The 25,463-nt window shown below is 42.1% G+C and overlaps 3 protein-coding genes across 5 annotated transcripts in view; 1 reads left to right on the top strand and 2 right to left on the bottom strand.

Annotated features, from left to right (window-relative positions):
* AFG2A (AFG2 AAA ATPase homolog A) overlaps positions 1 to 11,777 on the bottom strand; it is a 167,688-nt gene extending 155,911 nt beyond the window's left edge. For both annotated transcript variants that reach the window (XM_064651470.1, XM_064651471.1), the window contains exons 1-9: positions 11,645 to 11,777; positions 11,086 to 11,210; positions 10,543 to 10,700; positions 8,593 to 8,651; positions 6,847 to 7,470; positions 4,555 to 4,684; positions 3,879 to 3,935; positions 3,024 to 3,147; positions 1,454 to 1,709 (exon numbers count right to left, since the gene is read on the bottom strand). In XM_064651470.1, the coding sequence (XP_064507540.1) occupies positions 1,454 to 1,709; positions 3,024 to 3,147; positions 3,879 to 3,935; positions 4,555 to 4,684; positions 6,847 to 7,470; positions 8,593 to 8,651; positions 10,543 to 10,700; positions 11,086 to 11,210; positions 11,645 to 11,777 (1,666 nt within the window). The remainder of the gene's footprint in view (positions 1 to 1,453; positions 1,710 to 3,023; positions 3,148 to 3,878; positions 3,936 to 4,554; positions 4,685 to 6,846; positions 7,471 to 8,592; positions 8,652 to 10,542; positions 10,701 to 11,085; positions 11,211 to 11,644) is intronic.
* NUDT6 (nudix hydrolase 6) lies at positions 11,776 to 24,644 on the top strand. Of its 2 annotated transcripts, none has more exons than XM_064651477.1 (5): positions 11,776 to 11,950; positions 13,024 to 13,227; positions 18,314 to 18,369; positions 21,334 to 21,388; positions 24,023 to 24,644. In XM_064651477.1, exons 1-5 carry the CDS (start codon positions 11,776 to 11,778, stop codon positions 24,409 to 24,411), a joined length of 879 nt encoding a protein of 292 aa, XP_064507547.1. In that variant the 3' UTR covers positions 24,412 to 24,644. The 2 variants fall into 2 exon arrangements, with proteins under 2 accessions (XP_064507547.1, XP_064507548.1); XM_064651478.1 differs by having other exon boundaries at positions 11,834 to 12,023.
* FGF2 (fibroblast growth factor 2) overlaps positions 20,766 to 25,463 on the bottom strand; it is a 25,583-nt gene continuing 20,885 nt past the window's right edge. Inside the window, exon 3 of the mRNA XM_064651480.1 lies at positions 20,766 to 25,084. Coding sequence (XP_064507550.1) covers positions 24,899 to 25,084 — 186 coding nt within the window. The 3' untranslated portion in view covers positions 20,766 to 24,898. The remainder of the gene's footprint in view (positions 25,085 to 25,463) is intronic.

Here is a 25,463-nt window from a genome sequence, read left to right as displayed (position 1 = left end):
TGCAGCTGGATTATGAAGTGTCCAGAATCCATGTGGACATGTACAACTAAAGCCTAGGCTGGGTCATGTTTGGAATTGAAACCAAAACACTTTTCGCTGAAAACTTCAGATTACATTAGTTAAGTGTTTACTGTGTGAGTCCTGTGACACAGGCAGATGGATAGGCTTCCAAAAACACAGGGGAAGGAAAATAAAAAAGCAGTTTATCTTTTTTTTAAAACAAATATATACAAACAGGAAAAAAATAACGTTTTCTAAATTCAAACAGAGCTTAAAACACAATTGAAGTCAACAGAAGACCGCTATAAGATGAGTAGTCTGTGTCTTTACAAACTTTTTTATTCTGGATCCATAGAAGAGTCCACAAATTCATATTTGAGAACCATCCCTTAAAATTTCCAGAAGCTGGCAAGTAAAAACCTTGCTGTTCCAGGTGCCATCACCCCATTAAAACTTCTGCCATCTTCACAGTTAATTCCAATGCAAGAATTATCCATGCTCTGTGCCACTGCCACAAGCAGCTGTCCCAGCGCCAAAGGAAATAGAAGTACCCAGCACATGCAGCAAACTTATTTGTGAACCATAAGGGAGCAAATATGCATAACCAGAGCTGGAGAGTCATATTTTTGACTAGGCTGTTTTAAAAGGCTGCTCATGGGCAGATTTAAGGTCCAACACTTAAACCACATAGACACTAGAATTGCTAGAATTAGCAAAATGTAAGAACTGATAGAGAGGACTTTTCATATTTCATCCAAAGGAAACAGAGGTGAACTCATGGTGAAGTATTTTCTGGAACATACTGAACTCTGGTTGCATAATTCTCCAGGGCTATGCCTGTTCCAGAGGCCAAGGGACACTTTCCAGCCCCCCAGCTCAGTGTTCTCCAGTTCTCCCAGCTCCACCACACAACCTGTCCCAGGGGCACACAGTCCCCCCACCTCTGCCACAAGGTCCTCATCTGCAGGAAAAGGGAATACAAGGCACAAAACAGGGAAGGGAGACGCAGTAAACACCACTGAGGGCCACAGTCTCCACATCCTGGGGACAAGGACCTGCAGGACAAGCTGTGTAGCCTGGGATTTTTGCATGAAAGAGGTAGGCTCTAGAGTAGAAAAACTCTTAGGGATGTCAGTGAACTCCCTAAACCATTGGCTTACCGAGAGACAGGGAGCTATATAATATGCTAGAAATAGCACAGGGGATTCCCCAGGGTTACTCATCTTAACATTAGATTTTAAAAGCTACTAATACTCAAAGAATTTTTCTGACGTGCCCAGGAGCAGACTGGTGCTCCTCATATTCCACACTTGGCTGCGTTTTCGACACAAAAAATTAAGAAAACATTGTCTCAGAAGATATTGGTACAGACTGTGGATTTTTTACATTTTTTTTTTTTAATAAAGAGATTAACTGTAAAGTAAGATCCTAAATAAGATAAACAAAGCCTTACCTGCTTCCTTGCACAAGGCTGCTAAGTCTGCACCCACATAACCATGTGCACTGTCAGCCAGCTGCACCAACTCCACCTCTGTGAGCGAATGGGGAACTTTCCTGAGAAGCTTCTGGAGTATGTCCAGGCGGTCCTGGGCATTGGGAATTCCGATTTCTATCTCTTTGTCGAAGCGCCCGGGTCTGCGCAGAGCCGCATCCAGAGCGTGGGGGCGATTGGTGGCCCCGAGCACCAAGAGCTGCCCTTCACTGCCTTCCTGAAGGCATCAAACAGTGCAAAATGTTATTTTTTAAAACACAAATTTAATTAAGTCACTAAATGCCATGTAGCTTATCAACATACTTCTTGCTTACTCTTCCAACTACTACACACACACTGAAATCCCGATGCTAGCTCTCAAACCTTTTAGATTATAAAGCCCATCAATGATCCCATCCAATCCATCCCTAACTGCAATTTAGGAATACTATAGGCTGCATGAACATACAGATAATACAACAGAAACTACTCCAAGATGCTCTCATCCCAGTGTCTCCCACCTGAATCCCCAAGAACCTGCTTTCCCATATCAGGAAAGCAAGAACCAAGTAAAGAAAAAGAAGTGTTTAAGCTAAAATGAAGCGTTGGTACAAGAACAAAATGGTATCAGCAGACCTTGAACAAACAAGGTTGGGAAACAGAGCAGTTAAGGTATCAAAACCAGCAGAGACAGGAGGTTATAAAGCTTCCTGTAAGTTCAGTAGGAAAAGCACGGTCAAAAATCCTAACCAATTTCTTCAAGCTCTGCTTTTGCACATTTAGAACAAGGCAAGAGCAGCTAGGAGGTCTCTTGCAGTGTCATTCCCTTTTTGTGAATGAAGCACTTTTTCCAGGAAGACTATCCACCAGCCTTTGCTATCAGAAAATATGTTCTTCTGCCTGTGACCAGCTCCAGACTGGGCAACTCAAATGCTCATGCAGGAAAATAATTAGAAACTTGCAGATTACATAAACAGCAGCAAATTATTTTCATACTCTGGACAGGTTTCTTTTATCTTTCCTACTAATACTCATAAAATAATTGATGAGAGATTGGCAAACTTTATGGGCTTAATCCATAACATACTCTATTAAGTTTACTGCTCCTTTAGTAGGTTTTTGTTTATGACCTAAATATTACTATGGCAATCTTGAAATAGCTGCTATTGCCTTTAATCACGCAGCCTACGTATCACCAGAAGCATTTTGATAGCTTTGATTTCAGAGCAATTAATATCTGGCTTAGATCAATGATGGGCTATCACTGAAATTTCAGTTTGATCTCCAAAAGTACAAGAGGGGGAGAAGGCAAAGGAGAGGCAGGGAATGGAAGAAACTTACTTGCTTTTAATCTCAGTTATCAGGAGACATTCCTCTCCTACATCTTCTGCTTAGCACCCAAAAAAGCATTACATTACTATATAAAGTCTCACCTAAGCCTGTTTTCTTTCCCCCCAAATGACAAATCTAAAATTGGCTCTGTTGTAGAAGCAAAATCGTTTTGTTCAGTGAGTCCACATACACATTAATTGTCTCAATACAGTCGACTTACTGAGCCAATGCCATCCATTAACGTCAGCAATGAAGCAACAACTCTCTTTTCCACTTCATTCTGAGCCCCTTCTCTCTTTGGACAGAGTGCATCCAACTCATCTATAAATATAATTGAGGGGCGACTGGGGGGGGAAACAAAAAAGGAAAAAAAACCGTTAAGGTGTTTGGGAAGATTTAAAACACCAAGGCAGAGAAGTGCAAAGCTGTTCATGGAAAAATGTGCAGTTCCTAGAAAAACTAACAACCATCCAACTCCTTTAGGCAGCTACAAGTTTCAACCTTGAATAACGAGAAAACTAAAACGACTAATACATTAGACAACTAATACCTTCCGTATGCAATAGTCTTTTGCTCATGTATTATGAACAACAATCACTGGAAGCCTAAAACCTGCCTTAAGCAGGTCTAACAAATTTGGGCAGCACACCTCCCTACTCCAGAGGCATGCCATATCCAGTACCAACACTTAGACTGACTTCCTCGCCTTAGCACAGGGCTATGTTAGTCTCCAAAGATAAAACCAGACAGAAAAATTTGGATCCAGGTGAAAACTCTGGCTCCTGCTTCCCTCTGCTGAAACAAGAGTACAACACACTGACGACACAGAGCGAGCGATTTGGCACCATCTGTAACAGCCCCTTGAAAAGGGCAGCGTCCAAAAGGATTTATTTAATAGGCAGACTAGAATTTCACTGCCTTCCTTCTAGCTAAGCTCTACATAAACAAATTTACTTCCTTTTAGAAACCACTGCAGGAAAAAGTTACAAACTCAAAGATTCCTGCAAATGTTTTTCTTCTAAGAACATTAAGGCTGGAACCGACACTGCAAACAGAATCACCCAGAGGAACGTACCGCAGAGAGGCTTCAGCGAAGATCTGACGTAACCTCGATTCAGACTCCCCATAAAACCTATAAGAATTAAAATATTTTAATAAAAAACATTTTTTTTGGTCTTTTCGAAAGGCAAATGGGGGGAAGGGGGGCGTTCCAAAAAGGCCACAGCACACAATTTCAGAGTCCCAAAGTAAATGCAGATCTACAATAAACTGTATTTCCACAAGGACAAGAAATTAAGGCCAAGATAGAAGCATCTAGTAACTACAAAAAAGATTAAAGGGAAATGTTTTTTTTCCTGTGTTAGAAACCATTTTATCTACACTTTTGAAGAACAATAAACAGTTCCCTGGAGACAGTAATCTGTGCAGTGGCATCTTAACTGCAAATATGGTTTAACAAGTTACTCTTCTTGTTGCAGAACTAACCTACGCACAATTGCAGATGCAGTTCCAGTCTCCTCTTTAATTTAGCCCGGGCCTTACACAAATTTCTTGGCCAAGTCCAATAAACCTCTTTAAATACAAGAAGAAACATAAGCCCTGCTTGAGAGAACCCTTTCTTGCTTGTTTTTGACTCCTTTGGGCAGACGGCCCATAGCCAATACTACATCTATCCCCGCTGGAGAGATGCCAGGACAGATTTTGGGCTGATATATTTAGAGAATTAATGAAAATAAAATGGGTGGACTTACTTGCTTATTATTTCAGGCCCATTAATAACAGTAACGTGAGCGCCAACCTCGTTTGCGATGGCTTTGGCAATCAGAGTCTTCCCGGTACCTGGAGGGCCATATAACAGCACTCCTCGAGGAGGAGGGATTCCTTTGGACAAGCACATGCACACAAACAGAGAAAAGAAGTTCCTTGTGAGAAATGCCAGACTAAACCTGCACTTGCAGGTTTCACTGTCCCAGTTATTACCAATAAATCTGACCTCAGCACTAACTTAACAGACGTGTCATCGTGATAAAATGACACCCCTGTTAAAGGCTTACAGTGAAAAGATCACTCTTAAGTGGGACATACATCTACGTTCTTTATTTTTAAAGTCTAAAAGATTCTGTTCAAAAAACAACTCCTTAAATAATTTTCAGTATTTTTCAGTTTCCTTATGTGTGTTGTGGTTTTTTCCTAAGACATTATTGGACTGAGTACCTAACATCCATGAACAGACTTTAAATTATTAATGATTCTTACAGTGTCATTACATCAAATTTCCAACATCAGAAAACCACTTCTCTTTAACACTTCAAAAGAATTTCAGAAATACTCTGAGGCTTGATTCAAGAATACTTGCAAGATGATGAAAAACACACATCAGAAGGGTGAATTTGTCTATTTAATGGCAAATGTTAAGAGCCAAAAAGGCAGAAATGTTCAGGCACAGCACGTAAGGTACTGCTGAGTACAGCTAGAACTGGACAGAAAATACAGGTAACTGCACAAAGGTACTATTATGATCCCAGGTAAAGAGCCCACCAAAACAAGTTCCAGACCAGCAAAGCCAAATTAAATGGGCACAAAGCCAAAATCAGAAGGTGAAAAATTAGAAAGCAAAAAGCAGAGACAAGTGTTTGACAAAGGACTGCCTTTGGCAAAAAAAGACATTGGTGAAACACAACCAAAGAAACATCAGGTGGGGACTGGGAATCAGACAGGGAATGATGCCACAAGTCTGAATCTTAGAAACTAATACACCTGAAAAGAAAAAAATTATCTGCCAACTGACAGAGGATGGAAGTAAAAGTGTCTTCAGGAGCAGGTTCCCTCAGAGTAGTCCAATTAAAGCATGAGCTGCTCCCTCCTGTGGCGTTTCTGGCACGGGCAAGAACAGTACTGTGGAACCACAGGCTCACCTCACTGCCAGGCTTGCTCCCCTGTGAGCAAAGACTCACAGCGTTTGGATGGTTACTAAAGGTTTGTAACTGCTGAGGAAACACCATCATCTACCACGTAGTTAGTAGGGAATCTGCTCAAGCACTTTTGGGACCGGGTATGAAGAATGCTGACACTGAAGCAAACTTTGTGCTAACACAAAACCACGTGCTGATGCTGAGGCTGGACCAAATTAAGCTGGGGCACACGCAGATGAAGATGCCTCAGACCACCTCACTGACACCTGGGGATCACGGCCAAGAAAGAGCCACCTGTGTGTTATGGAAACTGTCCCAGCTGGAATCACCTCCTCTCCAGAGTGTGTGTGTGGGAAGAGGTAAAGGCAGAGCAATAAAAAGCCTCAAAGACATGATATTAAAGCAATGTTTATAGGTAAGAGCCCTATCTCACAGCGATGCACACCTAGACAAGGTACATATCCATTTGTGATAAATACACAGTACAGCTTTAGCTTTGCCACAAAAACCCTCTGAGTTCATATATGTGTTAGATATAACTTTATATATGGCAACTGTAATCATATTCATTTTTCCACCCTGTAATTCACAGAGGAAGGACTCAAACTCCTCATACACTGAAGAGTTTGAGTAAACAGCCCCAAAGACTTCCTGAAAATTTTGCAGGAGGCCTACAACCAGGGATAAAAACAGCAGAAGAACTAATCTGACTTTTTCTCCATTTAAAAAATATCATTAACTGACTACCAAAATTAATTAAAATCTCACAACAACTCAAAGAATTGCACCTTTGAAACACCCAAGCAAAGAAGTCTTTCCTATTTTCCAAAAATTCTGCTTATGCACACCTGAATTTTTGTACAGACACACATTTCTTCTCTGCTCACCTATTTTTCACACAAGCTCATTGTAACATCTTCACAGTACCCATACAGTATAACTATAAAGCAGCTTGACATTGTTTGGACACACAAGCATACCAGGTCAGTGTTACATAAAAGTCAGTGCATACTCCTGGGATAATTTGTGGTGGTTCTGGGTTTTTTTGTTTGTTTGTTTGTTTTTTTAAAAATCAAATTAAAGAAGAAAACTGGTATCAAATGAAGAAAACCAACTCTTTAGGCATCATACCGTAACTCTTGAACAGTTCAGGTTGCTTCAAGGGCAGTTCAACTGTTTCTCTAATAGTTCTGAGCTGGCTGCTCAAACCTCCTATCATGTCATAGGTGACTTGGGACTCACAATCGCCATCTTCTGCTACACTGGTCCTGGGTTCTACAAAATTGATCCTAGTTCTTGAAGAAATGAAATAAAAAGAGTCTGTATTGCTTATTGCTCCGGTTTTGCCCGTTACTGGGAGTCCCTCACTGCTGCTTTTCCCAGCCAACTCCGAATCCTCGGCGAGGTCTGCACCATCTCCCTTGCTGTAGGTTTTCTCTCCCTGACCAGAGTCTGGACCACTGGCTGTCACAGAACTGGGTGTAACTGGTGAGCCTGGATCCATTGGTTTGCTTGGTGTGCTCAAAGATGCAACCCCTGGACTATCACCAATGTCCATCCTGCCGAGCTGTAGGGACAAATCTAAGGCACTTGTCTCCAAATCAGATCTCTCAAGGTCTGGGTCACTGGGAATGGCGCTGCCCTGGGCACTCAGCTCTGCACCATCAGTTCCTCTCACTCTCATCACCACGATGTTGCACAGTTTGCCATAGAAAGTGAAAGCCAAGAGGTTTCCTGGTAGAACTATTTTCCCATCTACGAGAAGATGAAAGAAGAAAAAAGACAAAGGAGGTGACATTTCAATCTACTGTGGCAGCACTAACATTCAGACACTCTTGTATTAGAATAATTCTTTATCATTCCTTTAGAGAATGCTGTTAATTAACATAATAAAAGGTAGTAACATAATTTCAAGGTAATTTTAGGTACTTTGAATGATCCCTTTGTACACAAGCAGACTTTAATGGATAAACATTTGTCAGCATCATATGTAATCACTCAGACTAAACTCGTCTTTAATTTGAGTCTTTTAAATTTCATACAAAGGGAGATTATTGGAATTAATATTGTAAGAAGTAAAAATTTTGTATTTGCTGTGCACCTGATAATATTTCATGTTCAACCCACTTTCTTTGAGAGTATTGGCCTAAAAAAAACCAGGTTTTAGCCTATGCATTGACAGAGAGATGAGGCAATGTGATCTGAATACAGGTACAAAAAAAAAAGAAAAGGCAAAGCATGAACAAGATTTCCAGCCAAACTCATGAATTTGCAATGCAGTTCAAGTTTCCTGCTTCCTGGAATAGCAATAATGTTATTAATTCCTAGACTAGAAGATTCCCTTTGAGTAGAACAATTTGTAGTGAGGAACACTACCTTGAATACCTTACCTTTTTTTTTTTGCCTTACTTACATTTATCTACCAATAAAGAGCAATTTTACTTATTTACCACCAACATAAAAAAGAGATTCAGAGACTGGGATTTCAGGTTAATACTGATACTTCATCTTGTTTTTAGTGTATCATATTGCAGTCTTGTCTTCACAGTGCAAGTAGACTCTGAAGTGCATCACAACATCAGCCAAAAGGCCATCAATCACTGTTGAACACTCCTAACTTGAACCAGACAAAAGTATAATGGACAGAAGGAACAGAGCCACAACTAACACAAATTACACATTTACAACATGGCAAAATTATTTAGCCCGAAGACAAAATTATTTAGCCCAAAAGAAGCATAAACAAAATAACATCCCCTATTTTGCCATAAGGCCTTGATTAAGAACATGAGAGGAAAATATTTGCTCTTCTAACCAAGACTTGACGACCTACTACGAAAATTGAACAGGCAAAAGAGAAGCAAGCAAAACTCATACCAAGGTTTCTCAGCAGACACACAGACATTTCCTCGGCATTAACGGTGGCATCTTTGTCCCTGTGGTAGGAAAGAAGAAAATTACTTTTCCAAGCAATAACTACTTCAAAACCAAACCAGAGGCCACAGCACTAAAGCACCAGGATGACCTGTTTTAGGGTATATGACTTAACCCCACAAACAGAAAAGATGTATGAGTACTTCAGTCTTCAAATAACAACATCTTAACTCTGAAAATATTACACACACAGCAACAAAAGAAGTGTAGCTATTTCATCTGGGGTTTGGGTGTTTTTTTTCCAAAGAAAATGCTTTAATTAACAAAATGCTAAATTAGATTTATTGTTTCTTAGGATCACAAACCTGCAATGCAGGCTTCTCATCTCACCAGGCAGAACAGCCATTGCTACATTTACTGAACTGAAAACAAATCAGATAAGGCAGGTCTCTTTCAGCCCTGCAAACACACCTGCAAATCTTTCAATCGATTAAAACACTGCCTTGAGCACTTGCAAAACTGTGCACATGCCTCAAGCACTGCACATCCACTACCAAAACAGTACAAGTCTTCCCCACAAAGCATTTGCTAGTCTTTTATTTAATTAAGTGACTAAACAGATAAGACTCACTACATCCATTCCACAGCTTCTCTAAGCATTTACACCTGTACCTTCAAAGGCACCACACCAAGAGGGGAACGGCAGCAGCACCAAAGGCGTTTAAAGCAGACACGGATGCTGCAAATCAAGGCTTGGTCAACGGGGGGAGCCCTAAACCTGCAGATAAAAACCCATTGCTCAATTCTACTGCTCAGCAAAGGAACTTGGGGCAAAGAGCTGTATTAAGCTAATTTAAAGGAAAGCCCTTAAAATACCACGGCCTTTCCTGATGAGTAAGCACATACTCAGTTTTGTTGTTGGGGCCTGAAGTTGAGGGTGGATTTTTTTAACTGGAAGAAAAAGCTGAATTATGCGTGCAAGCAGTACCCAGAGGTGTTGATTTGCAGAGAATAAAACTTCACCTGTAAAACATCTAGAAACCCTGGGAGTACTCGAATAATGGAACTTCAGTTCATTCTTTAAATAATGTATATTTTCACACCATAGTTTGTAGTAAATTACCAGGCTTGAAACAGACCAACTACAGTTTTCATGTTTTCTCTCCTAATTTTAGAAAGGCAGTAATTTATGAGACTTAAAAATCTGAATGTACATCTATAAAACAATCCTCAGAGCCTGACTCTTGATTCACTGAGTGGGAAAACTCTGGCTATGGAACAGTTTCCTAAAAGAAAAATAAATCACAGTAATCATAAATATTTCAAAAGGTACATGCAATTCCTCTGACCTCATTCTTAGCTTGTATTTCAGTAAAAGTCACAACTTCAAAAAAAGAATGCATTGCATATTAACATAGAGAAATAGAAATATATTAGTTTTAATTATTTAATTTATCATGGGGTTGCGTTTTTTTTAACGAAATGTGTGTTTTCAACCACCTCTGTAACCAAACAGCCATGTTTGAAGACAGAGATCTGACAGGAAAGTGATGTTAATTTATAAAAATATAAGTGCTGGGACACTTTCAAAAGCAACTGTAAAATAACTTTAGGAAATAACTATAATCAGATTCTGCATCAACCCAAATGTTGACTCTGTGAAGTGTTAGAATGACAAGTACAGGAAATCATTCAGCAAATCAATAAACTGCTGATTTCTCAGAGCATTCATGATTTTAAGACAACTGTGATTTGTACCTTTCATTTCCTTTTTTGGGTCAATTTCACTTATAAACAAAAACACACCTCAGAGTTTGCAATCCTAAAAAAAAACCAAACAGTAAATAAAAGCAGAGGACAAAACCACCATATATAAAGGTGAAGTTTTGAAGGGAAGTGGTTAAAAAAAAAAAAAAATCACTCTCTTCAACAAGGCTATAACAAGTTCCATACCTCAACTTTACATCGACTTCCTCTGCCTGGATGACTGCACCAGTCACAGGCTGCACAGTGACACCATCACCTGGATTTACTTTCAGGTTCTTCTGTGTGGTTTCATTCAGCCCAATCTTCCCACCTGGAAAGCCTGCAGTGGGCCAAGCAGTACAGACCTAGGAGGAGTTTCCAAAGCAAGTCAGTTGAGATTTCCCCCCCCATTCCCAGTTAAGCTAAGCAACACTTGATTACAAAAATATGGGCTGAGGGGAAGGATTAGGTTAAAACCTGGTGCCACAGAGCAAAATACAAGTAGCATTGAGCTCTTAAGACATGATTCAAGACACTCCAAGAAGGAAGGGGTTGTATTTTGAAAAAAAAAAACAGCAGCATGGACTTTTCCCAGCATTGAGAATGAAGATGTAAATATCACACAGAAAACATGGAAGAGCATGTTCACCATCTTTCTCAATGCATGTTCCATGTTGATCCCACTGAATACAACAGGAAAACGCTGAAAAGCACAGGAAAAGCCCTTATGGGAGCAAGAAATGGTCTCACCTCCTGTCGCCCATCAGCTGAGGTGAGCAGGGCCGGCCGCCCTATGCAGAGCTCCGCGGACTTCATGCTGCTCAGCGACAGCTGCGCCAGGGTTCTGCGCAGCATCTTCGGGACTTTGTCATCTCCTGATGTTTTTAGGGGGAAAAAATAGTCGTTTTTTTCCCCGCTAAATCCAGCATTTCCCGCCCTCCCCAACCAGTACAACAACAAACCCCTCCCCAGCCCTCACGGCGCCCTGAGGGGAGCGCAGGGACCCCCGTGAGGGGGAACCGCGGGGCGGGGATGCCGACGGGGCTGGGAAGACACCCGCGGTCACACGCTGCTGCTCGGTACCGCACCTTCCACCCCCATCTAGCTCCCGCTCCACGGGAATAAAGAGCAGATTTCACGGGGGCCCAGCCGACTTTGCCCGAGAGAACCCCCCGGTCCCGCCTTTGCGAGCGCGGCTCGGCAGGGACTCAGTTTCAAACGAGGCGCCCTCAGCGCGCCGCGCTGGGGCAGCCGGGGCTGGGGAAGCCCGTCCCCGAGCAGCCCGTCCCCGCCGCCCGCAGCCCCGTACCTGCCTCCACGGCGTCGGCGACCCGCAGCGCCAGCGGCCCGCCCTCAGCAGCTCCGAGGGGAGCATCCCGCGGGGAGCCGCCACCCGCGGCCAGGCGCCCCTTGCTCTTCCTTTTGGAAGAGGAGGCAGACATGCTGCCCCACTGCCGAGTGGTTCCGGAGCAGAGGCCGGCACCGCCCCGGGGGCGGAGGCTCCGCGCCCCCCGCCCCGCTCGGTGCCATGGCGCGGCTGTGGCGGGCGCTGCGGAGGGCGCGGGGCTGGGCGGCCCTGGCGGGGCTGCGGGCGCGGCCGGACAAGTTCGGGGGGGTGAGCGTGGACCTGGGCGAGCTGCGCCATCCCCCGCGGGTGGAGCGGGCCGCCTTCGGGCGGTGGCTGCGGGGCAAGTGCCGGGCGGGGCTCCCGGGGCAGCGGGGCGGGCGGGGGGCGCTGTGTGAGGGGCCGGCGCGGTCCCGGGGAGCAGCTCCCCTCGGCCGCCGCCTTCCCCTCACGGGCACAGAGCCGCGGCCGTGCGGCGGGGAACGCCGGCTGGAGGGAGCGGAGGGCGCTCACGGAGCCACGGAACTGTCAGGGTTGGAAGGGACCTCTGGAGATCATCCAGTACAACCAGCCCTGCCAAGGCAGGGTCACCTGGGGCAGGTGACACAGGAACGCGTCCGTGTGGGTTTGGAATGTCTCCAGAGAGGGAGACTCCATGACCTCCCTGGGCAGCCTGTTCCAGTGCTCTGCCACCCTCAGTGTAAAGGAAGTTCTTCCTCGTGTTGAGGTGGAACTTCGTGTGTTTTAGTTTATGGCTGCTGCTCCTTCTCCTGTCGCTGGGCAAGAAACTGCAAGGAGTCTGACACTGTGCTCTGGTGAAACTGAAAAGAGTCTGGCACCGTGCTCTTGGCACCCACCTTTGGAATATTTATATGCATTAATAACATCCCCTCTCCATGGTCTTTTCTCCAGCCTAAACAGGCCCAGCTCCCATAGTCTCTCCTCGTAAGAGAGATGCTCCAGACCCCTAATCACCTTTGTTGCCCCTCACTAGACCCTCTCCAGTAGCTCCTTCTCTTTCTTGTGCTGAGGAGCGCAGGACTGGACACGGTACTCCACATCAGTAGATTCCCCTGTGCCTTACAGCAGACCCTGACAGAAAAGCCATTATTTCACATGTGAATACCAAGTTGTACCACATGAAATGTCAAGCTGCCAGCCCGTGTCGTTGCTGGCACCTTCCTCACACCAACAATAGTTTGACCCTGTAAATGAGGTGAAAATACACGATAACCCCGGTTGTTGTGCGCAATAAGGTTTAAAACCACACAGATCAAGGGCAAGGGGGGCTGTCTCTGAGCAGTGGCTGTGGCCCTGACCCTCCTCACTTCCCTCTCTTGCAGAGTCCGTGGCTCAGTGGCGGCAGGAAGGTCGCATTGCCGTCTGGCTCCGTGTCCCCATCCTCCAGAGCGGGCTTGTGGCAACAGCTGCTTCCCAAGGCTTTGCTTTCCACCATGCCGAGCAGGGCTCATCCACCCTGACGCTGTGGCTGGGAGAGGGGCCCAGCAGGCTGCCAGGGTTTGCCACCCACCAGGTGGGTGTTGCAGGTGAGTTACAGGAGTGATACCCACAAAAAGACTTGAACAAGCCCTTAGGACCAGTAGGAAATGGGCTGTTCCTCTGGACAACCAGCACGTGGAAACCAGCTGCGAACTACTATTGGGGTGACTTTACTAAGGGAAGTGTGTCATTCATGAATGTGCTTGTACAACAGCATATGTGGCTAAAAACAGCCAGATGGAGGTTTCTCAAAACAATTCCAGTTGGAGAAAACTGTGAAGAAAATGTGGTCCTGAAGCTGTAGAATGGGAGCTCATGAATATTGCTTTTAAACACCATTCTGAGAAAGGTGTTGTCTTTTCACCTTGCAGGTAAGTGAGAGTAAAGATTTCAAGCAGTGTTTTAAAATGAAGAAGTAACCACAATCACAGAGAAATAAAAAAGCATTTCTGTGCTCGCTCTTCTTGCTGTAGATGCTTAATATATGAATCTGCTTAACCTATGCTCACATTAAGGTCTGTAAATGGGGACAACTTGACCTAACAGGGATTGGTTCAGAAGGTAAAACAACTATTAGCTGAAAGTACAGTGGTCTAAAAGCTGCTCTGTGCCACGAAGTCTGTATTCCAAACAAATATATTTTACAAGCAAACATCTGGACACCATAGTCTTAACCAACTAGAACTCCCACAATCATGGTTGGAAAGAAGTTGTTCCATAACTGAGAACATTTGCAAGGAACTAGATAAGATGATTCCCCTTTTTTTTTGTTTTGTTTTTTTTTCTTTGTATAGCGCAGTACAAGGAACTGATGATGAGCCAAAAAAACTTAGCTTCACCAAATTCGAATGTCTTAGCACTGTCTCTCTGCAGAGTTCCACAGGTATGCCACTGCCTATCCCATCTCTCAGTAATCTGTTATTTGGAGGTTTGTTTGGACCCCTCGTGTAAAGGTTACTTTAACACTCAGAAATTATGGGATAGGGAGAGCAAATCTCTCCAATTACAACCTTGACTTGTTTGTCCTTGCCTTGCAGGGACTGTGTGGGACGTTATTTCTTCCCCAAGTAGTGTTAAGACCCATAAATAGCAATTTGACAAACCTAGTTAGGAAGAACTCACAAAAGATGGATTGTTCGGTGTAGCAGCAGGTCAGGTGAAAATAAGCTTCGGGGAAAACGCCTTGAATTACAAAACAGTTCTACTGCCATCGGCAGTGGGAGCCTTCCGTTCCACGGCCAGCAGAGGGCAGGGTGGAAGCCGAAGGCGGCCTTGGATTTTGTCAATGGACATGTTGGAGCATGTTTTCCTGAGGTATGGAAACCTCACCATTAAAATATGTGGCATTAAACTGGAGCAGGATAGCGCATTCCCTCAGCAGAAGCTCCGCGTTACTCCTTGTGGTTGTAACTCGAGTGCTTGAGGAAACGGGACTAATTGAGAGGGGTTTTTTTTCTGAAGTAAGACCTGCCCAGCTGAAAATGTCGTTTGGAAGAAAATCATGTAAAAGATGTGTTGTGACCCCAGTGGGTGTCAGGAAGGACCTCGTGTAAGAGAAATCATAACTCTTGAGAGGCTCTCAAATAAACATTTGAAAATACAGAAAATGCACTTTCAGAGCATAATTTGCAGTTCCACTTTGAAACACTTGGCACTCTGCAAGTAGGAAAAAGTTTGAGGAAAGGAAAAATTTCACAAGTGCAGGTAGATGGATTTCATAACTTATTGCACAGATTTAAAAACTGCAGAACATAAAATGTCTGTATTCTTTGCTATCACTTTTCAAACCTGTGCATTTTTACTCATTATTGGGAGTTTTTTTTAAAAGGGGTAAGGAGTTAAGGAAGGCATTTGGGGCATGTAGACAAGCAGATTTCTCTGTGAAATAATGATTGCTATGTGGTTTTTTCCTCTATTCCTCTCACTGTCAGTGGAGATGGAACACATCCCAAGAATACACTGAGCAGTGTGGCTACCACCTGGAATATGTTTATTCCATTAGCTTTCTACTTTAGGACGGAGAGCTTGGGTAGTGGAAGGGCTTCATTGTATTTTTAATTAATTTTATTCAAATATTAAGTTATATAAATATGCTCTTTTATATTTTGTGGGTGGCAAACCCCAGGCATTTTTATTTCCTGAACAACAACAAAAAAAGTATTTTAAAAAGTATCTGCAGTAAAGGAAAGCAATTTTCTGATGAGAATCTCCATCTCAAAGCTGTGGCCAGTCAGTGAAATACAGGACTCAGTCCCTTGAGCATCCTGGAAATGAAAAGCAGAGACATGGAGAGTGGTTGGCTGGCCAGAGGGAAACCAGCACAGGGAGCAGGCAACAGGTAGCAGGTCTCATTGCCAAGTAGACCAGCAGCTGGTTTTCCTGCTGTCTGGAGTTTCCCACGCAGGGAACGCTGCACAGCCAGGGCTTGTGCCTCGGGATGGTCCAGCCAAGTGATGACAAAGGTGTGAATAAGCGAGGTCAGGTCATACTTGACCAGACTGGATGAGAGTCGCCAAGCAGAGAGTAGCAAATGTTACTCACTGGGCTTGGCCATTATTGTTTAGAAATAGTGGAACATGTGATGTGTCTCCCAGCTCACTCGCTGCATCCGTTTGTAGGCGGCAGGATTTTCCACATGTGTAAAGATACAGGAAAGTCTCTGGTGTATGGAGTGATTAACATGTTTTGCAGAAGCATTTCCAACATTCTGCACCTCCTGGGAGGAATTGGTCTGCCACCCAGAAAGGGACGTGTTTGTAAACATGCCACGCAACAATGGCACAGGCAGACAAGTTGAGGAAGGAAAGTGAAAGGAGAGGAAGAAAAGTTAAAGTCATTTATTCTCTTCTCCCTCACATGTAGTGTAAGCCTTAACACAGCTGTTATTTTCATTGCTACCTACCTTAATCTACTTATTGAATCAAAGTCCTTGGAGTCTACACACACTGAGGATTATCGGCCTTAGCCAGTCCTGTTCCTTAAGGAAATGGGTAAAATGAGCAGCTGCATTAATGTGAAACTGCACAGGAAGGTTATGATGGCCCAAGGAATCAAAAGTGATTTAAAAGTAGTTCCCGAGTTGTTTTACAAACACCTGCTCTTGTCTGCTGCTATTTACAGTGCCAGCAGTTGTGCATGCACTCATGTGATCGACAAGTGCTTTTCAACACTGAACATCTTTGCATACATGTTTACATCAGTCATAAATAAAACAGGTAGGATGAAGATATTTTTCCCCTCCATTACTCATTACCTGGAGTCGTCTGAGGGATTTTATTTTTTTAATGCTTACCTGTTTCCCAAAAGAGAACATTCAAAACAAAGCGGTGTTGTAATACTGAGTACTTGGCTGGGTTATAAGTATAAACCTTTCCAGAAAGTCCTGGTGTTGGATGCTTTAAAGCTCCAGGTACCACATTTGTAGCAATGGGGAGAGTTTTTAAAACTGCAGTTCAGGGCCTGCAGTCAAGCTCTGATCTCACTGATACCAACCAGGTGCAGCTCAGGGCCTTCTGAGCTACTCTTGGGAACATGAGACCAGACAGCAAATCCTGTTAGTGTTCGTCCTTTCGTTTTGCTTTGGTTTTAGGTATCCTCTAGCAGAGATTCTGGTCATCTTAGTGACCATTTCACTGTCAAAAATGACATTACAGGGGAATAGAAACAGAGAAGAGAACACATACTTTCTGTTTGATACTTTGCAGTTTCCTGCCTGCAGCAGTTCTCCCTGGTCTCAGCAAACCATTTGGCTGAACAATGGCTTTACTAGAAAACAATCCCAGTAATCACAGCTTTCATCAAAGTTACTCCTGTTTTCCTTTTGTTCCCTCTTTAATCAGCAGAGTACTTGAACCTGGACACTGCTAAATATTTACAGGAGGAATGAAATCATACCATCACAAGCCAGGGGGAGGCAGAAATGTGACTACCCTCCCCAAACACGTCCTTTGGCATATCTTGAAGGAAGACTGGTATTTCATCCTTTAAATGTTCCTCCTACACAGAAGTCTGCCATGTATTATTAAAAAAAACAGAGGGTGTTGTGCGTTGGACACTCATTCTTCAATAATTCCCTTCTGTGGAAATATTTCCCCAAAGCATTTTAAATGCATATATCACAAATCTGCCTGTATACTCTTCCTCCTGCTGTAAAATGACAGAAGCATTTTTTTATAGTTAACTACTAATTTGAAACCCATGCATGACTGATGTGGAAAAGAGCCTGGTAAGCTGCACCACAGTACTTGTTCTGCTCACCACAGGACTCTTCAAAAATCTGAGAAAAATGCCTGTTTTAAAGGAAGGATGTTTTTAAATAGGACCAGTGAGTGTGACATGATGATTAAACATGAAAGCACTTGGGTTTTAGAAAGTAGGAAAACTTGTAATCTGCAGGAGAAAGTCATGGGCTGAGCATGAGGACATAAGGAAAAGTCAGACATCCTGAGGTTTTTTTTTTAACAAGTGGAAGTGTCACTTTTCCACTTGGAAGCAACACTTTTTGGTTAACAAGTTGACTCAGATTATTGTGAGTTCCTGTCATGAGTTCATAGATACTCACCCAGCTGAACATTATCAGCACCGTGAGCCCCCTGAGTCGTAAACCTTGTGTGTCATTAACCAGAAAACACTCAGATCTTTGCTACAGCAGGTGGGAGTTCTGTCATGAATTTCACTGGAGAAAAATTCTTACCCCTTAAGGGTGGCTTCTCGGCCAGAGTCACTGGAAAATTTTCTGTTCCTTGAGCAAGATTACAGGCATGTCTCTGCTGCAGCTTTGCTAGATTGTTTGGGTGACCTCTTGATCTTGCATTCTTTAGTTCTGATATTAACACAAGCAAGTTTTTCTTTTCATTTCTTGTCTAATCTGGAACTTAAATGTTGCAATTATTTGTCTTGGTACTGTGCTAACTCTGAATTTTTATACAGGGTACTTGACCTTTTTGTGATATTTTATTGTGTATCAGTTTTCCACCAACAAACCACTTCGTGATTCATCTAAACAAACCTTGCCAACTGTAAATGGTATCATTAGGGGTTTGCTATGCTTTATCAAAATGCATTAGATTTTAGTTGTTAAGATTGGACATAGTTGTCCAGCACTGCATTTTTTCAATCTTCTTTCTCTACTAGGTGCTGTTCTAGATGAAAGCACTGGAAAGGTCCTGGTTGTACAAGACAGAAATAAGGTAAGTTTGTTACAGGATTATAAAATAGAGAAGTTCATTTAGATAATCTTGCTCTGTAGTATAAAACAAAATGTATGTTTATTTTTATTCCAGTCCAGAATTGTGATAGTTTAAAAGTTACTTCCTTTTACGAGTGTCTTGGAACACATCTATCAACAGATTGCTGTGTTCCATTTTAAGGGAATAAAAAAGTGCTTTGAAAATCAAGGCCTTTATTGTTAATTATAACAGATGATTGACTCAGCACTGCTAAGTGCCCTTCTTGCTTTGAATTTTTCTTCTGTAACTGACCCAAGAGTCCCTAATCATGTGTTTGGATCCATGCAGACCTCTGGAAAACCCCCACGGCTCAAAACAGATTTTGTGAGGAGGTTGCTGATTTTGTTTGGTTTCAAAAATTCCAGGCATGTCTGTGGCTTTAAATAAGCCATGCAATGGTTGGCCATGAAGCACCTTAGTATGGCAAGTGTAAAGATCCCTAATTCCTCACAAACAGGGAATGCCAAACCAGAGCATTACTGTGGGGATGGTGGGTCATGTGATGTGGCTTGAGGTCACCAAACATCCATCACTGGGAATGTCTTCCAGCCCCCATCAGGCTAACCTAGGCTTTTAATCCAGCAGCTGCAGAAAGCTCACTGGCTCAATGGCAGTTGCTTGTGCTGCGCTATTCCACAGAAAAGGAATCTTCCATTATGCTTTCATTTGCAAAGTGTCTCCAGTACAGTGAGATTTAACTGCAGTTTTAACATGAAATGATCAAACCTAGGTGGACTGAAATACACTTGGATGCATCACTTCCATTTTATATAGTTAAAACTATGTCAGAATCTCACTGGCTGCATTTTTCTGTCTCTCCTGAAATAGCTACTAGGACATTTCTTCCCAGGACCAAAACATCAGTTCATTAGTAACTACAACACAGTTAATGAACTTCAATGAAAGGGTGCTTTCACAGGCAGGTTCAATTATACAACATGTTGAATTTCTAACACAAAAGACAAAGGTGGTTCTCTTCCTCTGAACTCCATTCCTGCAATTAAAGATTTTTATTTTTTTATTTTTACTTATAATAAATAAAAACACCATGGACTTTTCTGTAGGAGGACCTTCAGGCTTACATCGAGAAACTACCAGTTAAAGCATGAACCTACCCCACAAGCTGTAGGCTCCAGAAGTGGTTCCAGTTCTAGAGAGTGTCTAGGAACAGGACAGCACATTGTAAACTTTAGAAACATGACCTTTATTTATCCTTCTTACACACAGAAATATAAAACTGCATGCTTACCATTTAGTAAGGATCTTAAACAGGTCTCAAAGAATATCTGCATATTTAGAAGGAAATAGTCGTTTCCTAAGCCCAGGAGGTGTGAGGCTTAAGTTCTACATGTGTGGTTTTGTTAAAGCTCCCCCTCAGGCATTTTCAGTGCAGGTGTCTCTACCCATTCTGCAGTGACAACAGATGCTCTAATTTGGGTACTGGGTTCAATTCCATACTCACTAGGCATTACCTCTTTCACCTCTGCCCCCAAAACACAAGAGGACCAGTCTGGCACTGCCCTTCCCCGTTCCCTCAGCTCATTCTGAAAAGTGGGATATGCCAGGTGAACTATTTCAGCTCCCCTTTCCAGAACAAAGCTGACAGTGCAGCAAGTGAGGAAGGTGAAAGGAAAAAAGTGATTGTTTCTGACTCTCCTCTTTCCAGCTCTTTATTGACTGGGTAAAATTAAGTCTAAATGCTGAAGTGTATGAACATCCATACATTCCTTGTGCAGTGAGCAAATATCTCAGTGCAAGCAAATAGCTCAGACAGTTGTTTCCCACTGTCGGTTCCACCACTTCTTTCCCTTCTCTTTTCCCATAAAATGAAGTTTCCCCAAAATGGTGTCTTTTAAAATAAAGGATGTTCTGAAAGCTTAAAAAAAATAATTAAGCAGCTGGCAGAATTTTAAGAGCTGTTTAAGTTTAATCGTGAAAGGACAATTCCACAGCACACAAAGATTTCCAGGAACCAAAAGCAAATCTGGAAGCCAGCAGACAAATATACGTATTTTCCATCTGCACTATTTTTAATCTATTACTTCAAAGTCCCATCCAAGCCCTTTAAGAATGCCCAGGAAAAAAAACATTTTCCAGTGTAGTTGTTGGGGTTTCAAATCACTGGAAAGCAGAGAGCTTCCCCCTCTATACTGCATGGACAAAAAAGCTTTTTTTTTTGGCCAGTGTGCTTTTTTACTGCGTTAATTTTTTAGGTGAAGGGTAACTTCTTCCTACATAAACTTTTAATAAGGAAAGAAATAAAAAATACAGAGAACTAAAGCCTACAAATCTTTATGCATTTGCAAGAGGTGCAGGGACTGGGACTCCTTTAGGAATATAAGTAACAACACCAAGTCTCCACGTTCTAATACTGAACTTTATTGCAATTCAATAAATGTTTCTATATATAAATCACACAAAAGCCCTCAGTTTTTGTATTCCATGAAAATGACAAGTTACACTAAATGATTATTACAGACACACAGAGTCATCTTAAAGCCAGTGCAATATAGAACAGTACTACAATCATAATACCTGTTGGTAAGATTAAATATATATACATTTTTTAAAAGCCAAAACCATGGAAGGGGAATACATTAGTGATTAAATATAAGATTATATTGTCTATAGCAGCTTTTCTTTAATACTCAACTACTCTATCTAGCAGCAACGTTGTCTAATGACTGTTAGACAGTTTGTATTTTCAGTCAGTAGGTGTTTTGTTCCAATAGTTCATACAGACTGTAGCTGTCTCTGATCATCACCTTAGCAGGAATGAATAAGTTCCTACTTCCTGCTGTTTGTAGGAGTCATAACAATACTACTGCAACTTCAAGAAAACAAGTCACATATTAATTATCTCCTTCATATTTGAGAGTACAACACAGGCTGTATCCTTCATTAATGTTTTCTCCTCCAATACAGACTATAAATGCATGGAAATTTCCAGGAGGTCTGTCTAATCCAGGAGAAGACATTGGTAAGTCCTAGGAAGACAGGTCAGACGTCAACAGAGTTACAAAGACATTAACACTACTGAAATACAGCATGACCCACACCACTCCTTTGAATTGGTTTCTTTGAATTAATGGTGAGCAGATGAAGTGACATGATCCTGTGACCTTAATGGTAATTGGGTAACATTATATTGGTAACATTGGGTAACATTTGGGGCAAAGAAGTTTTGTATTTATAACATTTACTCTTTTCCACAATTTCTCTTAAGTGAGTGCTTGAAGTCAGCTGACTTTTTGTGGGCTTGTTGGATATGCTGTAATATGAGCCAGAAGTGCAGAGGATTAGGGTAATCAGTATATAAACTAAATAAAACTGAAACAGGGAGCTCTCAGCTCACACTGAAATCCAGGGCAGTGACCTCAGTGATGCACTGAGCAAAAATTTCCAGCTCTCCATTTGTACATGCAAACCAGAATTAAATACAACTTTTGCTTCCTCCCACCCTCATTCATTTGATTTGTTTGGACTAAGAGCTCTTGGCACAGGGCAGCATTAAGTGCAGCAGCTCGGTCCTGTGGGCACCTACTCAACCAGGGACATAAAGCTCTTCTGTATTAAGAAATAATGCTGATTTGAGGAAACCTCTCATTTCTGCCCAGCGTGGCACAGGTGATGACAAGCACTGGTGCAGTTCTGTTCAGTGGTGAATGAACAAGGCTGTTTATGAAGAGAGAGAAAATTTGGCTTTTTTTTCGCCTTTGTATCTCACCCCTTAAAATCATGATCCATAGACTGGTTATTTTTTAAACTGGGCATTGAGCCCAGGTTTCCTGACTGTTCCATACCTTAGAAATCACCTACTATTTTAGCAGTCTCCCTACAACACTTGCAGGGCTTGTATTCCAGTTCATTATTTCAACACATGGAGAAAGTTTCTAGTTATTGGGATATGACTGAATTTAGTTTCACAACTCCCGAGTCTCATTTTCAGTCTTTTTGTCAAACCCAGTGATGGAAATCAAAACCATTTGCTGGACAATGCAAATACATGTAACAGTGAAATGGATCCATGTTTTCAGAAGAATCCCAAACGCTGTGGTTGTTGTCTAGCCAGGCTTCTTCCGACTTCTAGTGCCAGAGGCTCTAGGCCAGGAGATACCAGCAGGATTTTTGTGTCAGCACTGGCATTCCAGTGGGATTCCCCAGAAGGATAGTGCTACTGAGTAAGCCAGAGGCCACCCCTCAAAAGACAGGTGAGATTATGGCTGGAGCCTGGATGTAAATATTGGAAAACACCCAGGAGAAAACAAGTCTCCCACAGCTCCCCTCCTGCCACTTCTAAACTACATAATAATAAAAGTTATGAATCTCTGCATCACATCTTATATTACAAGAAGATATAAATTAGTGAAGCATAAAATATAATAGAGCTTAATTTTCCTTTTTTTTAATCCTTACATACTCATACCTTATAAACTCATTCAAGGGACTGCATTTTAAATTACAATTAAAAATTGCAATTACAAGGCTTGAAGATCCCGTGATTATATGAAGTGACAAAATACATGGCTGTCTACTTAAATGAGTACAAACTGACTCGTGCAAGTAATACCAATAGTTTCATAATGAATTAAGCAAAGTGCACACATTTTTGTATTTGAGTATTCAAGCCCTAGTGTTTCTTCTGGTTTAACTGTCAGTTGATATTTATATATATATATATACACATTTAAATAAAAGGGAAACAGAAAAAGGCACTTTATCTAAAAGCAGAGCTCAATGCTCAAATGAAATCCCTAATTATCACAATTTCCTTAACTGTAGCCTGCTTCAACCTTTCTCATTATCTCAGTTCTTCACTTCTGTGTAATACAGCCCCCTGCCCAATAACAAAACACGGAGAGTTTTGCTTTGCAACCACTGTTTTAAACCAGGGGACCACAGAGGCCTCTCTGGGCAACATAAAATGCAATCTCTGCAAGGGTCAGTAATGGTACATGAGTGTCCTTCCCCATCCGGGAAACTTCACACAGGTCATTCCACAGCAAGATAGAAGCTGAGCTGAGGCAGAAATATGTGCATTAACGTACAGTAATTTGGCCAATGCTGGATTAATCATTTTGGTTATCTATTGTTAGCCACTGTATGTCCAGATTATTTCCAATATTTGGAACTACCCCTCAAATGCCTGTTCTGTTCCCCTCTGACATGCCAAGATGAAAGCTTCCATAGGATGGCAAATCTCTACAGGTCTTTTAAGATGGATTTTGCTTTTGGAAGCAAGCCAGCACACTCATTTCTTATTGAAAGTGAACTAAAAGAAGCAGGTAGAGGGATGGGGATACAAAGGACTGCAAGGAGGGTGGAATGCTGCCTTGGATTAAGAGATCAGCAGAGTCAGCAGCCATCAGAGTGTCCATGTCAAACCACCCCCTGCACAGTATTATCAAAAGGGGTAATTCTGCAGGATATACACAGGAAAGGCACTTAGCAATTAGTTTTGTTCAGGGACCAAAGAATTAGCTTATCCTTGTGCTGGAAAAACAGACTTACATCCTGAAAACCTGACGAAGCAGAACAGAGAACGCTTTGAGTTAGAGGGTTTCCGCCTTTCCCAGGTGTTTAAAGAATGCTAAGCGTTGCTCTTTCCACCCAGGAGACACAGCAGTTCGAGAGGTTTTTGAAGAGACTGGCATCAAGTCAGAGTTCAAGTCCATCCTAAGCATCAGGCAGCAGCACCAACACCCCGGAGCCTTTGGGCAGTCGGACATGTACATCATCTGTCGCCTGCAGCCCTCCTCCTTCAACATCAGCTTCTGCCAGCAGGAGTGCCTGAGGTGTGAGTGGATGGACCTCGAGGAGCTTGTCAGGACAAAAAACTCTACTCCCATCACCAGCAACGTAGCCAAACTCCTACTGTATGGGTACAGGGAGGGGTTTGATAAGATCGACATAACCATGAGGGAGTTCCCAGCTGTCTACACAGGCCTGTTCTACAAACTGTACCACAGGGAGCTGCCCGAGTCCTACAGAAACATTACATGAGAGCAATACATTTCACATTTCGTTAGATTAATAATTTAGAATTATTACTGCAGTGTTGCACATTAAATTTATTCATGGACTTCTTTTTAGGTTATTATTAGTAAGTAATTATTCTCTAATAAGCTAAGAGATAAATTATTTTTAAAGGTAAATATTGCTGCAAGTGTGCATCAGATTTGTTTTCCTTTACTCCATAAAGAAAGCATAATGTAAATAAAACAGCTCTGCATAGATACCTAGAAGAAAACAGATGTGTTATTGATCTTGAAAATATATTTTCCAAGTAATTTTACCTCCACACACACTGGCACAATAGGTTTAAAGAGCAATATAAAGACAGTATGAAACATTCATGTTTTAAACTGGTATCTGGAAAAGTAGTTAATATCAGCAAATAATTGCTTATATTTTGCTACTTCGGGGAGGAGTAGGAAAGTCGACGTCTTTAGTGTAGTGTGGCAAACGTGCTCGGAATCCGCCATGGGAATCAGCTTTTGGCAGACATGGGAAGAAAAAGGATAGCTTTCTGTCCAGGTCCAGTTTTTGGTCCAGGTTTGTACTGTCCAGTTCTTTTCAGTGCCACGTACCAGTCGGAGTATTTCCGTGATCGGTAAGTGTTATAGTTATTAGATTCCAAACGCTCAAAGAAGAAACATTCTTCTGTTGCATATTTCTAAAAAGGGGGGAAAAAAAAAAGATTATTGGTATAACATCCAAAAACAATTCTTCAGACTCATGGGACTAACTTAGCAAAATTGTGAGTTAGCAGTACCTCTGGCTTTAAGAAATGGATATGAAACATTTCATGACAGAAGAATGATAGTTATTTTGAAAATATTGTTAAAAACACCTACAAGAAAAAGAGGGTTTAACTGTGGTTCATTTGTGGTGTCTAACACAGACCAAGCAGGTTCTAGTTTGTTATCTCTGTGTAATTCTTTGTTCTGGTCAGAAATTCAAACATTTAAATGAAGGACCCTGTCCCTTGGCACTCAGTGACTTCCAAGCTCAGCAGCTTTGCCATCTCATCCTAGGTTATAGCCAAAAAGAAA

Source organism: Pseudopipra pipra, chromosome 4 (genome assembly GCF_036250125.1).
Source record: "Pseudopipra pipra isolate bDixPip1 chromosome 4, bDixPip1.hap1, whole genome shotgun sequence".
Lineage (NCBI taxonomy): Eukaryota > Metazoa > Chordata > Aves > Passeriformes > Pipridae > Pseudopipra > Pseudopipra pipra.
This window is presented reverse-complemented; position numbering and strand designations above follow the sequence as displayed.